We start from the raw sequence: 16,760 nt of genomic DNA on the forward strand, positions 1-16,760 counted from the left end.
ATGAGTAATGGATTGTCACCTAGAATGATGTGTAATGTGCTATATCATCTCTCTTAGAGAATCATCACGGTTCACGTGGATTAAATCATGACAATCATGCACCCTTCTTTTTTTAATTAGTTAAATATATTTTACACGAAATAAATTAAAAAAAAAGGGGGACGGTGGTTTGGGTCATGACCACACCATAAAGGATGGTAGATGAGAGTGGGGTGAATGGCGCTGACATAGAGGGTAATAGTGGTCTTAAGCAAGGGCGGAGTTTAGTGGGAACCGGGAGGTGCACTCACCACCCCCCTCCCCAATGTTTCGGTTATAAGTGTAAAATTTTTGTTTTTTCGTTCGAAAATTTTAAATTTATATATGATCCCCCCCCCCCCCCTAATTTTTTCTAAATATTTATACAATATATAAATTGGGTCCCATAACTTTACGCCCCCTGAAACTTTTGGTCAAACTCCGCCACTGATCTTAAGGGTCATGACCATATCCTAAAGATTAAAACTAATTGAATCCTTACGATTCCACCAGTTTAACAGCTAAAAATACCACTGCTTTTACAAATCTCGAACTAAAAAAAAAAGAGTAGTTTAAGTTACTAAAATATACAATACAAGTGAAAAATATAAATGGTAAAACTATGAGCGGATAAACATGGTTACCTGATCTAACCATTTCAAGTATCAATAATCACTAGATAGATACCTCATTCAGACACCCAAATGGCCAGATGCACATATACTTGCGGCTTATAATAATTGAGTAAATGCACATATACGTATTGTGTTTTTTTTTTTTTTTGAACGGCAAATTTGGATCACTGACGGACCACTAGATTATCATCGTGCCACCAGCAGAACCATCCGATCATATCCATCTCCACTAGGCAATAATGTCTATACACCAATTCAGGAGGAAACCCAATAAATCTGGGAAAAACCCCCTTTGTGGGAATCGAACCCATGACCTAATGGTCATAAGTCTTATCCCACCACCAAGATACCACTAGGCTATAATGCCATGTTGCATATACGTATTGTGTATGCACACGTACGCACAAACTTCTATAAATACTTGCTCACATCTACCCGAAGCAGTAGCAAATGTAGTAATACAACCTACAATTAGAATAAAGTGTCATTTTTAAAAGTATTAAATTAGACACAATATAAAAATGTTGTCAAATGCTGCAAAGGAATCAGAGCATAAGAGAATAATTTTCTCTGATGTGGTGATAACAAGGAAAAGAAACCTCTTCTGGGGACGAAAATGGAGGATCCTCGACGCTAGAATGGCCTTCGGGATTTTCTCTCTACATGTTTTGGCACTTTATGCACCATCTACATTCAGTTGGGATGCTTTTGGGTATGCAGTATTGTTTTATTTTTTAAGTGGAATGATGGGTGTTACCATGTGTTACCATAGGACCCTATCGCACCATAGTCTCAAGCTACCCAAATGGCTCGAATACACATGTGCTTATTTTGGGGTTCTAGCAATCCAGGTATATTAATCTGACTTTCATTAGATCTTCTATTGCTTACTATTTTTCTTTACCTTTACTAAGATGCATGTTATTATACATTGGGTTTTATGTTTAACAAACGATCTCACTTATTTTCTTTTTGCATGTAGAGGGATCCAATATATTGGGTTAGCATCCATAGGTATCACCATCAATATGTTGATAAGGAGAAAGATCCACATACTCCCACTTATGGATTTTGGTTTAGCCATATGGGTTGGTTATTTGACAGTGCCTACATTATAGAGAAGGTGGATGCTTTTACAACTTCGTATCATTTTATTTAATAATATAAACTTTTGCACAACTTCGTATCATTTTATTTAATAATATAAACTTTCGCATGTTATTAATTTATGTTATATGGTTTTTAGTATCAGGAACGTAAAAATGTAGAAGATTTAAAAAGTCAAGCATTCTATAGGTTCCTCAGGGACACGTATATGTGGCATCTATTTGGATTCGGGGCACTTGTTTATGCGTGGGGTGGTTTCCCCTACCTCGTTTGGATTTTGGTAACACCCGAAATATCTTATCATATCACCTTTTTCTATTATTTGATTAAAGCATAAGGGTATCACAAGAGTGTGTGCAATTGCATGTAGGGAGTTAGGACGACTTGGCTCTATCACTCGATTTTTTTAATCAACTCTGTTTGTCATATATGGGGCGAACGAGTTTGGAATACTAATGATTTGTCAAGAAATAACTGGTATATTTCGAAATCCTTATCTATATATATACACATATACATACACATATGTATATATAATGTGTTCCCTTCCGTCATCTAGGTCAACAAGCGCAACCTCAACCTAACCAGCCTGCGTGCACATTCAAAATGTTTATGGACTGTAAGCCACAGACCTTCACCGGGACTGAAGGGGCTGTGGGACTCCTAAGATGGTTCGAGAAAGCAGAGTCTGTGTTTGCTATCTGTAACTGTCCCGCTGGGGACAGGGTGAAATATGCTGCGGGTACCTTGGCAGATGGTGCCCTAACGTGGTGGAACGCCCAGGTACAGTTATTGGGCATCGAGGCAGCGAATGCGACAACCTGGGAAGACTTTAAAGAACTGATCAGGGAGGAGTACTGTCCTCGGGATGAAGTTCAGAAGTTGGAAAACGAGTACTACGACTTGAAGATGGTTGGATCTGAAGTCGAAGCGTATGTGAAGCGATCGTATGAACTGGCCGACATGTGCCCGAACTTGTCCCGGCCTATGTCTCGGAGGATTGAGTTATTCATCAAAGGGTTGCCTCCGCGTGTGAAGAGCTTGGTCACTGCAGCCCATCTCAATGATCTGACACAGATCGTTCGTCTGACTCATAAGATTGTGGACCAAGAAGTAGAAAGCGAATCGTTACCCCCGCGTATTTCGGCCGCTACTGCTGCTGCACCCACTGCCACTGCGTCCGCTAATGTTAACAAGCGGAAGTGGAGTGATCATGACAAAGTATCTAGTGCTGGCCAGACTCAGAAAAGGCCAGACAACAGCAGCCGCAAGATCAGCCAGTCGTCTTCTGTCAATCCAGGCCATGGAAGCGACCACAGCCAGGGTTCGTATGCAGGGAGGAAGCCACGATGCAACAGGTGTGGCTATCATCATTGGGGGTCGTGTGGTCGGACGTGTAACAAGTGTGGTAAGTCAGGCCATGAGGCCAGGGATTGTAGGACCTCACAACCCAAACACCAGCAGCAACAGAACCAGCAAAACCAAGGACAACAGGGGCAACCACCCCAGCAGAACCAGGGCTTCAGGAAGGGGTGCTATCAGTGTGGTGATGAGGGTCACTTTAAACGGGATTGCCCTCAGTTAAACCAGAACGCCAACAACAACAACCGCCAGAATAACGACAATGCTGGAAACAACAACAATGGCAACGAGGCAAGAGGTCGAGCTTTCGTGTTAGGACAAGGGGACGCGATGAACGATATTTGAACTTATAACTTATTTTGGGTTTTCATTATTATGTTTTCGCTACTCAAACAAAGTTTGGTTTGAACATCAATCGTATTGGGTTTTATGAATTATTTTAACTACTATACTTTATGTTTGATATGATGGATGGTTTGATATTATTGTACACATCTGCCGTATTTATGGACCTTACGAACAGGGTGTGCAAACCCTAACTAGACAAGTTCTTCATTGTCTTCATCGACGACATTTCCAATCTACTCCAAGAGTCAGGAGGAACACGAGTAGCATCTACGCCTTATTTTGGAGCTTCTTCGAAAGGAACAGCCGTACGTCAAGTTTTCGAAATGTGACTTCCGGCTTCGTGAAGTCCACTTCTTAGGCCACGTAGCGAACAAGGATGGGATCCATGTCGATCCATCCAAGGTAGACTCGATCAGGAACTGGCCTGCACCATGTACGCCAACGGAGATACGCCAATTCTTGGGTTTGGCAGGTTACTACAGACGGTTTATCTTATCAAGGATTTCTCGAAGATTGCGCAGCCACTTACACTACTGGCCTAGAAGGGTGTCACCTATCGTTGGGGAGAGCCCCAGGAGACTGCTCTTCAGCACCGGAAGGATAGGCTTTGCAGCGCACTTATTCTCTCTTTGCCAGAGGGCACAAACGATTTCGTAGTATATTGTGACGCATCCATCCAAGGTCTCGGATGTGTATAAATGCGGTGTGACAAGGTCATTGCTTACGCTCCGCGCCAACTTAAGAATCACGAACGGAACTACACGACACACGACTTAGAGCTGGGAGCTGCAGTTTTCGCGCTTAGGATATGGCGACACTACCTGTACGGTACCCGGTGCACGATTACACCGATCACAGGAGTCTCGAGTATATTCTTAAGCAGAAGGATTCAAACATGCGTCAACGACGATGGGTTGAACTACTGAACGATTACGAATGCGTTATCAAGTACCATCCAGGCAAGGCCAATGTTGTGGCTGACGCCCTCAGTCGGAAGGACACTCTACCTCGGCACGTGCGAGTGCTACAGCTTACGATTCAGCCTAGCCTTCCAGCACAAATACGAAACGCTCAGGTGGAAGCATTGAAACCCGAAAATGTCAAAGCCGAAGCCATACGTGGCTCACGACAGCGATTAGAACAGAAGGCAGACGACGCTTACTACATAACTGGACACATTTGGGTCCCATTCTTTGGCAACCTTACTTTACGACGCGTGAGACATTCGGATTACTGGAACAAACGGTGACTTGGCTCACAAACTCAGGCTAATTGATGAAACGGAATATCTATTGTAATGGTATGTACACCCTAGGTTTAAGGCAGTGGTGGCCCGGTGAAACCTTGGTGATACCCTTACCGGAATTTGAGGTCATCGGATCAGTTGTATATATCAGGGAATCTATCGAAAGCATGGGCTAAGAAGTCAAGGTTCGTTAGCAGGAGTCTTATGACAATCGTGAGGGCTTGTTAAACTCCAATACGTGGACAGAAGTTCGCGTAGGAACGGAAGGATATGTTAAAACTTCAATGTTCTCAATTGTTTAAGGGATTGAACCAACTCTTGTCACCGCTGGTGAATTTCGGGACGAAATTTCCTTCAAGTTGGGGATGATGTCACAACTGAGCAGAACCCGCACCCGCAACAACTCTGATTTCTCACTTCGTTTCTCTCACACTTGACGCTTGCCAAATTTCGGGACGAAATTCTTTTCAAGTTGGGGATGATGTGACAACCCTAACTTTCAAGGTCGGTATCTATTCGTCACGTTATCTTGTTTCTCGTATTTCTCTTTCATATGTTTCCATGTCCTCGTGTTCGTATTATAATAGCCGTTTTAATTGGGCCGCACCCAAAACCCTTGTGGTCCAATAGGAACATATTGGGCTGAAATCGGCCCATCATAGAAACAGTTTACTTACATCTCACGGCAACCTAAATTAAATAGTATCAACCAAGTAAATGGACTTGTATACATCTAGACTAATTATTGGGCTGATTAAACATTGGGCTTGAATCCATTATCGGCTGGCCAAGTAAGGAACCGACTTTAGTTCATTGTTATTAATATATGTTGGGTACGTAACAATCATAATCAGACTCAAATAAACAAACCCTACCCCCACCCTTCTAATCGAACTGCGACAGTAGAAGCAACCCCCAGTCGAGATCGCCATCACCGGTTAGTATCACCACTTGTTCGATTATATGAGAACATGTATTGATGTGTTTGAAACTGTGCTCGTGACGTTGTATGATCAGTTGTGTTGATCGATGTCATTATGTGGATGTAATTGAGGTGTAGTTTTCCTGGTTTGATGTACGCCCCTCGTGGCTATTAATGGTTCGTAATTTAGGCTAATAATCACAAACGATTGAGATAGTATGAATATTCTGTTAATGATGTTTTGATAGTCAAAAGTGTTATGTGTAAGGGGCAATGTTGTAGTACTTGGTTCACGTAGAAAGGATATATGCAAATATTACCTGATGTGTTTTCTTAAAATTAATAATGAATGAATGTGGATATGTTGTGGTTTTTACTCGAATTGTATAACAGTGGGTAGGATAGGGGCCCATTAGTTGTTAATGATAATGCTTATGATTAAGAGATTTAAGTGGGTAGTGATTATATGAGGGTCCAGGGACTTTTACATAAACTATGAAGTATTTGATTAATGCACAAAGCCATATATATAATAAGGGTGTAACAAATAATCGTGGGTTGGGTCTAACCGAGTAGCAGTCATGTTAATAATTAGCAATAATAATTGGATTTAGGTAAGTGGATGATGATCGATGACCTGCTTGTGTGTTGTTGGAATAAAAATCAATTATGTGAACTATCAACCGGTTGGGCCACATCTATTCTAAATTGTTTTGGGCGACTTTAGTTAAAACATGGGGTTGCACATTGAAGCTTGGGCCGCACGGAGGAAGTGGGTCGCAAACTACTTCTTCGGTCGTATCACTGAGACCTGGATCACACACACTATAACTGGGTTAGCCATGTTGGGCCGTATACTGCATGTTTGATTCAGATAGGCTGGCGGATCAGGCCATGTTGCATACTCTCAATGGGCCTAATAATAACTGAGTCACACTTTTATGTGAATAACAAAATAACTGTTAAGCGTATTGTGAAACATGAACGTGTAATGTGAACGTCACAGGAGACCCGAATACTTGTTATATGTTGTTATGGATTATTGTGTTACATGATCTCTTACTACGACTGCATAATGATTTGTGATGTATGTGAACTCTACTTGTGCAATGTGAATGTTGAATGTGGGATTTACGTGCATGTAAACTGACTGTCTTCGTAACCACGATAGGGTTTGAATAATCAACTGTTAAACAAGCACTTAATCTTACCGAGCAACCCTAAGGTGAGTTCACTGCACTTTTCTCAAGCATGCGTCCCGGTGGTTTGGGACAACTGGTAAACATTTGGAAGGGAAACACTGGGTAAATAACTTAATCGGTTTTGGTTATTGCCTGGAGGGCAATGGGGGTGATTAGTTGATAGCGCTATTAGGTACTAATTATCTGGGTTTCACTATGGTTGTTTAGAGGCACACTCCTCGGTTACGTAAGGGCGGTTCCCCTAGGGTAACTAACCGAACAACATAGTGGGTTGCTTAGAGGCACACTCCTCGGTTACGTAAGGGCGTAGTCCCTAGGGTAATCTAACTTGAGCAACATCGTAACATATCATTGAATCGTATTAACATATATCTGGTAATACAAACACGTAAACAACACTTTGAACTCACCAGCGTAGTCTGACACACTTGTTTGCATGCTTGTAGGTCGTTAACGTTTGGAACATGGACTTGCTATCTGGGAGTGCTGGAGTGGTCATGGATCGAGACTCTTGGGTGACTTATAAACGTTACATTGATTTTGAATGTTATCATGAAACTATTACTAAACGAATTAATACATGCTTCCTCTACACAACTTTTGAGAATTGATAACATGTTGACATTTTATATTAGTAATTAATGTCATGACTTATTTAAATATCTATTATTGGTTCAATGTGATTGGTGGCTCAAACTCTGATGCGTAACACGCCTCGCGGGGTTTCCGCAGGTGGAATTTTGGGGGTGTTACAGTGGATGCTTTTACAACTTCGTATCATTTTATTTAATAATATAAACTTTTGCACAACTTCGTATCATTTTATTTAATAATATAAACTTTCGCATGTTATTAATTTATGTTATATGGTTTTTAGTATCAGGAACGTAAAAATGTAGAAGATTTAAAAAGTCAAGCATTCTATAGGTTCCTCAGGGACACGTATATGTGGCATCTATTTGGATTCGGGGCACTTGTTTATGCGTGGGGTGGTTTCCCCTACCTCGTTTGGATTTTGGTAACACCCGAAATATCTTATCATATCACCTTTTTCTATTATTTGATTAAAGCATAAGGGTATCACAAGAGTGTGTGCAATTGCATGTAGGGAGTTAGGACGACTTGGCTCTATCACTCGATTTTTAATCAACTCTGTTTGTCATATATGGGGCGAACGAGTTTGGAATACTAATGATTTGTCAAGAAATAACTGGTATATTTCGAAATCCTTATCTATATATATACACATATACATACACATATGTATATATATTGTTGGTTTAATCGAGACACGTTGAATACAGGTGGGTGGCAATGGTTGCTTTTGGGGAAGGGTGGCATAACAATCACCATGCTTTTGAGTACTCAGCTAGACATGGCTTTGAATGGTGGCAAATTGATCTGACTTGGTATATGATTTGCTTTCTTAAATCAGTGGGATTGGCTACCAATGTGAAATTGCCGAGTGAAGCTCACAAGCTTAAGAAATCATTTGCTTCTGATTGCAAATTGAAATGATCTTTTAGCAATTACAAGCCATGCATCAATTGTCAGATATACACTTTTTTTCTACTTCAACTATTTGTATTTGCTTAAGATTGTTATGCTCTTTGGTGTGATTCTCTGCTTTGTTATTTTCTGTTGTAATTAAACGATATGTATCGCCTCTAGTATGCTGCTATAATAGGCCCTTTGTAATGTGATCATGTCATTCAATAAGTAACTACACGTTACATATGTTTCATATAGCGAAAAAGATTTGATAAGTTTTTTTATATGTAAATCATATGAATATGTATACAGTAAGACTCGGTTTAAATATAAATTTTAATTTTAATAAAAACTATTATGAATGCATCCATTATGTAGTGACTATCCACATCTATAACTCTTATCTCTTTCTTTTTTTTGATCGGTGAATTTCTACAACAAACGGCATAATCCACACCCGCAATTCGCAGGCCCACCGCCCCACTCCGGCCGCTAGAACTATGTTGTCTTAACCGGATCCACGTCTAGGCAGCAGAGTTTGGCTTGGTGATCCCCGAGAAAATTTCCAGCCCCCTGCCACTTGACAGGAGTTGCACCCTCCACAAGAGCCAAGACTCTCTGGAGTAAATGCACTGTAATAGAAAACTCTTATCTCTTTAGTTACTATTGTACTAATGTAAGGGCCTATATATAATGGCATTTGTATATGATATTGAAATCAATGAATAATAATTCTACACTATGTTTCTCTCAATAATCATATGTTCCTTGTTCGTGTGTTTATATAGTTTGTATGTTAGTTGCTATTAGGTTATTGTTTAACAACACGTTATCAGCACGAAAGTGCTCTTACCAAAACCCTAATCCCCTTCCCTGGTTTTCATGCGAACAACGGGCAAACTAAGCAGCTTTTCATCTAAGTGTGTTCAATAAAACTGTCCTACGATTAAGTTTTATTCTAACACATGAGATTTATTGTTTATCGATTTTTGTTACTTATTCGTATAAATTTCAAGAATGATTTGTTAACTTTTTGTATTAGCCATGGTAAATATCACAATTAAAAGTACTGAAAACGGATATTCTGAGATCATAAATAAATCTTATTCGATCGTAATTAAAACTTGAAATCAATGATGTTTAATTCAATGATATCAAATAAATTACTTTTATGCATCGCAAACTCTTTTGTTAAATATATGTAATCATGGATTTGACATACAAATATATTTATCAACTTATCATCGTCATGAATTGGCATCGTTGTGGTTTCCAATAAAGAACACTTATAGCCTGGTTTTTATAAAAAAAATGTTTTGTATTTTAAACATAGTTTATTATAACCAATGGCTTTGATACTAATCTATTACACCCTCAATTTCCACATGCGGAGTTTTACCGCGAGGCGTGTGACTGACCAGAATCTAGCCACTAATCATGTTGAACCAACTATTTAAAATCATAAAACTTCACTAATAACATGATTAGCGATAGAGTTTAATTGCAGCGAAAAATAAAGTAAAACCCTTCAAAAACTTAAAATCACAAGTTTAATAAATGTTCAAATCATTAAGTTTTAACGAACCACCAACTCCAGCCGATTGCAACGCCCGTCCATAGCTGTACCTACTGACATTCAAAGCATGCAACTACATGTCAACAATAAAGTTGGCGAATTCACAAATTATAGTTTAGCAAATAGTAAAGTTCACAATGTTTTTGATTTATGTATGACTCGGGTAGCTAACCCTCATCACATGACTAAATTGTGTATCGAATGTTGATGTTTCGTTTGTGCCCTTATTAATATCTATCAACATTAATGAAAGAGTGAAGGGAAGTTCACGCCCGGCCTCCAACACGGTGTGAGGTTTGTCAAACCTAATAGCGCAATCAACTAATACCCCGCGTATGCCCACCCGGCAATCTGATCGGTAAAATGTAAGGACTTTAAAGATAGAGTTTTCATTTAGTCCCAGTGTACTATCCACCTCTAGTGGATAGTATGTTTCTGTGGTTCACATAAGCAATGCGCGCGTAGCCCAAACAGGGCTACCGTAAAAAGAGTTATTCCATCGAGGAACGCATGCTTTAGGAAAATGATTGTGAACTCACCTTAGTTTGCTTAGTATTAAACTTGAAAGGTAATCAGGAATGTCAACCTTGTCTTTATATGTTTAACGTTTCAATTAGTTCAATTTATGAATTCCTGCACGTAGTCTAACACTTAGCCACATAATCACATTGTTATACCATTACTCGTTTAGGTAGGTTAGTGCATATGATCATCTAATTCCATTTACACATTCATAGATACCCGCTAGTGATTCTAATAACATATAACACTTTGTTGTAACATATACTATTACAACCCTCGAAAACGACCCTAAACGCTCCCAAATACATCTCGTGTGTGAGAAACAAACCCGAATAACACTTATATTTATAAAAAAACAAATAAAAACAAATATTAGGGCCGCTCACGGGCCGCGACAGGCTAGGCATGTGGGCGTCGTGGGGCACAACCCTATATTGCTTGGCGGATACCCCTTACGCCACGTGTCAGGACACGTGTCGAGATCACCGGATGACTCGACAACCTTCACGCCGACTTAGACTCCCTCGCGGGGCGCGGCCCGCCCAGGTTTCAGCTATAAAAGGGGCCGAGATCAGCATTTCAACTTGTTCAATTTTCTTTAATTCTCTCTCAACTTCTGTGGGCTAAAGCTATAGCCAAATACCCCCCCCCCCTAATAAGCGAAGCTCTGCCTCGTTGTAAGTATTATAACCCCTATTTGTTACCCTACACGATCGATCTAGAATCTCTATAACGCATGTCAATGCTCTGCCTGACTCGGTCGTTGGAGTTTCTGTCTCGTGTTACACCCGATTGATCTAGGACTCCGTAAGGCATGTCAAGGCTTTGCCTGACTCAATCGTTGGAATTCTGTCTTGAGTTGTAAGGTTAATGTGATTTGGGTTATTTTACTAACATGTGTGCATTATTTATATTTTTAGAAAATAATCAAGAAATAGTACAAGGAAGCTATAATACTGCCAGGAAGCCTGTAGAAATACCTAAATCTACAAAAGTGAGTTATTCCCCTTTTTGTAATCTGTTCTTACAAAACCTCAATTGTTGTTAATTGTATTTAACAGTGATTGAGTCTATGTGTTCTACAATTACTGTCGGTATGTTGAGGTTTTGTATACATTACTTGTTACTACACTGTGAGTAGTAGCATGACCACAGGTCAGGATTAACAGTACCGTGGGTGGTAATTATGTAGATATAAACATTGTAATCGCTATAAATACCATACAATGATAAAACCTTGTTTTGATTAAACTGGGATGCACTCACTAGTATTTCTTGCTGATAAAAACCTTTTAAACACGTGTTTAAGGTAACATAGTGTGGAGCCAATAAAAGCCAGCTGGAGAGCACTGCAGGCTTAGAAAAGTGGCTATAAAAGTTACCTAAATAAAAAGGAGAATTGTTTTCAATAACTAAGGTTTATCCCTATAAATATATTACAAATGAAAGTCGGATTTTGTCCCACTTGTTTATTATAAATGTATTATCAGAAAAACTTGGGTTTTACCCGGTTTATCTATTTTAAACCCTTTGGGTGTTTAACTCTGATAAAAATATTTCCTAAGTACGGTCCTCATGAAAATTTCTGCTGCCAAATTAATAAACACCGATACTATCTGACTTGCTCGCGGCTCCCGCTCCCATGGTGGGGTCGGGGGCTGTGACAGAAGGTGGTATCAGAGTTATGCCACTGGTTTAAGCCCTTTAGATGTTTTCCAATGCCTAAACCTTAAACATCTATGTTAGGAAATTAATGTCTTATGTGCTATTCTGTGAAAATAAAATCATAATCTAAATATTAAAATAATACAATTCATGTACGATGCTTGAATGATTTTATTGCCATTCTCACCAGTTTTGAATACCCATTATATGTGATCAATATCAGTATCTTACAGTTATGTTTAACATTATATATATACACACATATATATATATATATATATATATATATATATATATATATATATATAAGTGATATATTAAGAATATGATATCTTATTAAAATTTGTAATATATATAAGCATAATTCAATATGAATTTTATAAACGTTATAATAATGTTACGATATTAACAATAATATCTTAATATTAAGCAGGCATGATCCCTGAATGATTTTACTTCATTTTAAATTCTCAATATGTGTAACCACTATTTATATCTTACAGTATGTTATCCTTAATATTATATATATATATACACACACACACAAAGGTAATATATTATATTAAACTTTGTGATATATTATCATACCCATACATGAATATACTTTAATATAAAATAAAATCATGATTTATATCTTGTTCAAAGATATTAATATAAAATACCACAATTCAGATATGATATTTCTAAAATATCATAATATAAAATATTATTCAATGGAAGTAGGATGTTTTATGATATATGATATAACCTAAATTTTTATTCACCTTAAATATATATATTTTGTCGAACTTTTGACAAAACATATAATTATATTTTGTTAAAATGTAATATTCTAGCATATTTAAAACATGTTTATTGTTTAAAATCATATTGAGACATGACTTTCATAATAACACTATGAAAATATTATTTTCAATGATTATGTTATATCCACATAAAGCACATATACATATACCATGAAAAATATATATATAAAATATTTTATATTTTATAAACCTGTATCTATGAAATAGAAATATGTAAAAAATAATTGGTATTGTATAACTAGATGTAGGATCGCTGTGTGACCCGACTGAGTTGATACTCTTTAATTTGTCACTATTATTGAATATATATAACAACCCTCGGTAAAACCTGTGACACTCGAGGTTTTTCCGAACGATCACCTTGTAATATTTCGTGTGTATATAAATATTATTAAATGGAAACATTAAATGGAAACGTGATTTTTGCATGATATGTGATGTATGTATGTATTATATATATATATGTATGAGAGCCGGAACCACGACCCGAGACCATGACTCGCAACCGGGCGGTTGCGAGTGGGCCACTCGGTCTCGAGTGGGCCGTTGAGCCGAAACCGGTTTGGGCCGAAACCCCCAAGCCCAACCCGAAACACCCCTTGTATATATACCTCACCTTCCCCACTTCCCTCATTTCCCCTCATTTGTTACACCAACACACTTCTCTTATTTTTCCCTCAACAAGAAACCCCACACAACAACACCACTCTTCTCCCCTTTTCGGTTCAAGCAAGGATCTCGGACAAGGACTCGGTCAAGCTCGGATCACTCGGACATTCCATCTTCTCGGTTCTCTTTTCTTTGTTTTCGGCTCCTCCTTTCATAACCGGTTAGTGCCATCTTTTGTGTCATCTTCTTGGTGTATAAGATTTGTGAAATATTATGAACTAGAAATGCCTTGTATTCTTGCTTGAATGATATGTTTATGAACTAGAAAAATGCTTGGTTAGTAGTATTTTGCATGATTTTTAGGAGGATTTGTGAAGTTTGGTCATATGTGAAAACCCTCATATAACATGTTTAAAGATGGCTAAAGTATAGTGATTTAGGAATGATTATGCCAACCAAAACTATGTTCAAGATTATAAAATGTATGTTTTCTTGTTTGTGCATCATGATCTTGTTAAAAATATGTGATTTTTGGTTCATGAATATATGGATTTGTTGGATATAAAAACCCTAGAAAACTATGAACACTACATGAACTTGTTTGAATATGGCTTGAAGATGTAAAAATGGCAAAGTTTGATCTATCTTTACTAGTATTCAGATTTGGCAAAGTGTTAGTGAAACCTTATTGGTAGTTTCCTAATCTGGGTCTGATTTTATGTGTACAATTTGGTCTGTCATACCTGCATCATCACGTGCGTATGAAAGTGACAGATTACGACTCGCAACCACGGCATTACGACTCGAAACCACACCGTTGCGACTCGCAACCAAAGCATGACAAGTCGAAACCACGTGATTACGACTCGAGACTACGGCGGTTGCGACTCGCAACCAACACGTGACAACTCGAGACCACGGTTACGACTCGCAACCATAACGTGACAAGCCGCAACCACCTGGTTGCGACTCGAGACCAGCTGGTTGCGACTGGGCTGTTCATTTTGGTTATTGGGCCATATATGAGTTTAACTTGGGCTATCTGTTGACTGAATTCTGTGTTGCTGTGTTGCTGTTGACTGCTTAATTGTTTAGGCCGGCCCAATAACCCATGACTATTTACTTGTATGTATGTTATGTGCCGGTATATGTGTTCTTGCGTGATTACTTGTACACCGAACCTGACCTATACCGGTAACCATGTTAGGACGTGGTGACCAACGCGATTGACAAGTAACCTAAACCTACCGAGCAACCCAAGGTGAGTTCACAACTTAAAAGCATGCGTCCCGGTGGTTTGGGACACGAGACTAACAACCCTATCCCCTGGTAAAAGGGGATACCATTTACATACCTTCCCCAGTTATTGGGAACAAAACTTACTTTTCCTTCCCGGGTATTGGGAAACCTTTTGGTTAATTACTGTTTATACGGATTGCAACTAACGGCACTAAACGAAACTCTATCACTCAAGTCCCTACTACAAATACCGATTAGTCGCCGGGTTAGGCGAACGGGTTATTAGTTGATAGCGCTATTTAGGTGTTTACCAGCCTCACACCGTGCCCTGGTCTGGGACGGGCGTGAACTAATGTACTCAGATATTCGTCAATGATGATAGAACATTGACATCGGGGCATCCTGCGGATACGCAACGGTTACCTAGTGTTCGGTATTGGAAAAACAGTTTAGTCGCTAACTTTTGGGGTAGCTCCCCAGGGCATGTATAAACGAATAAATTAACCGGTGAAACAAAGTTTTTGGTAATTAAAACTGGACAACTAGTGAACTCACTCAGCATTATTGTTGACCCCTTACTGCATGCTTTGCAGGTAACCAGTGACGAAGGAGCTTGCAGCTTGGGAACGTGTAGTGTCTGTTCACCCTTGTGCTGGGTGTTACCTTATTTTGAAACATGAACTATGTTTAAAATTCTCTATTTAAGCTTCCGCTACTTATTACTGTTTTGAACTTAAAACTTTAAACTCTGAACTTAATATTTGCTAAGCTTTTGATTAGTAAGTATTGCTTTTGTTATCAACTTAAATATTCAGTATAATTGGTGGCTGGATCCTGGTCAGTCACGCCCTCGAAGCGGGTGTTATCCGCAGGTGGATTTTGGGGGTGTGACAGATTGGTATCAGAGCCATTGGTTATAGTGAACTTGGTTTTAAAAAGGGGAAAATCTTTTTGGAGAAAACCAGACTATAACCCGTGACTCGTAACGACACTACACTCCAAGTGCAAGGCTCGACGCATTTGACCTCATAGCTCGGACTAGTGTTTACTTGTTTGCTTTATGTTTCCTGTTTTGCTATACATATTAGTGTGCCTAAACTAGATAGATACACCTCTCTCTTCTATCTCATTCTCGCTACATTACGACATCGCACTCATACTGTGTTTTCTGGATATGAAGACAATGAGTGGACGCGGAAGAGGAAACATCAACATGACGCAGGCTCAGTTCACTAACCTGCTCAACACAGTGGCTGCAGCTTTCGCAGCCCACCCTATAGGTAAGCTCGTTGGTTTAGGATGTTTAGATCCTACCGCCACATCGACTTTTCGCCTCTAAACCTATACGTTTCGCTTTTCACCCTATGGGTCAGCATGCACCTGCGCAACCACCCGTGTGTACTTTCAAAACTTTCATGGATTGCAAGCCTCTCCCTTTCAACGGCACTGAGGGTGCCATAGGTCTTCTGCATTGGATTGAGAAAATTGAAGCTGTCTTTGCTGTTTGTGAATGTCCCCCTGCAAATTGGGTGAAATTTGCTACTGCTACGCTTGAAGGGAGCGCGCTTTCTTGGTGGAAGGCGCAGATTCAGATGTTTGGATTGGAAACTGCAAATGCTACTGCATGGGAGGATTTCAAGGATATGATTAAGGACGAATACTGTCACCGGGATGACATCCACAAGCTTGAGAACGAGTACTATGAGCTCAAGATGGTTGGGTCAGAGATCGAAACTTACACCAAGCTGTCTAATGACTATGCTGCTCTTTGTCCAAACATGTCTCGACCCATGTACCGAAGAATCGAGCTGTACATCAAGGGTTTGGCTCCAGAAATTCGAAGCCATGTAACTTCAGCCAACCACACTACCATTCAGCCGATCGTTCGACTTGCTCACAAACTTACTGATCAGGCCGTAGAAGAGGGCCGGTTGCCCAAAAGGATCAGTGCCACTGTCGGAACTTCTAGTGACAGCAAGCGTAAGTGGGAAGGAAGTCAAAGCAAGGATGCT

The 16,760-nt window shown here is 39.3% G+C and overlaps 1 protein-coding gene across 1 annotated transcript; it reads left to right on the forward strand.

The window, feature by feature from the left end:
• The first annotated feature begins 1,273 nt into the window (after positions 1 to 1,273).
• Positions 1,274 to 8,413, forward strand: LOC110882542 (palmitoyl-monogalactosyldiacylglycerol delta-7 desaturase, chloroplastic). Its single transcript, XM_035978655.1, has 5 exons — positions 1,274 to 1,504; positions 1,636 to 1,776; positions 1,900 to 2,040; positions 2,131 to 2,237; positions 8,145 to 8,413. Exons 1-5 carry the CDS (start codon positions 1,292 to 1,294, stop codon positions 8,356 to 8,358), a joined length of 816 nt encoding a protein of 271 aa, XP_035834548.1. The 5' UTR covers positions 1,274 to 1,291; the 3' UTR covers positions 8,359 to 8,413.
• Positions 8,414 to 16,760: the final 8,347 nt, after the last annotated feature.

This window comes from Helianthus annuus, chromosome 10 (genome assembly GCF_002127325.2).
Source record: "Helianthus annuus cultivar XRQ/B chromosome 10, HanXRQr2.0-SUNRISE, whole genome shotgun sequence".
NCBI lineage: Eukaryota > Viridiplantae > Streptophyta > Magnoliopsida > Asterales > Asteraceae > Helianthus > Helianthus annuus.

Bases quoted from the DNA above. Each gene is read 5' to 3' on its own strand.
- LOC110882542 (XM_035978655.1), top strand. From the start codon at position 1,292: ATGGCCTTCGGGATTTTCTCTCTACATGTTTTGGCACTTTATGCACCA. The intron at 1,505-1,635 runs GTATATTAATCT...TTTTGCATGTAG, and splicing joins TTGGGGTTCTAGCAATCCAG to AGGGATCCAATATATTGGGT. The intron at 2,041-2,130 runs GTAACACCCGAA...AATTGCATGTAG, and splicing joins CCTACCTCGTTTGGATTTTG to GGAGTTAGGACGACTTGGCT.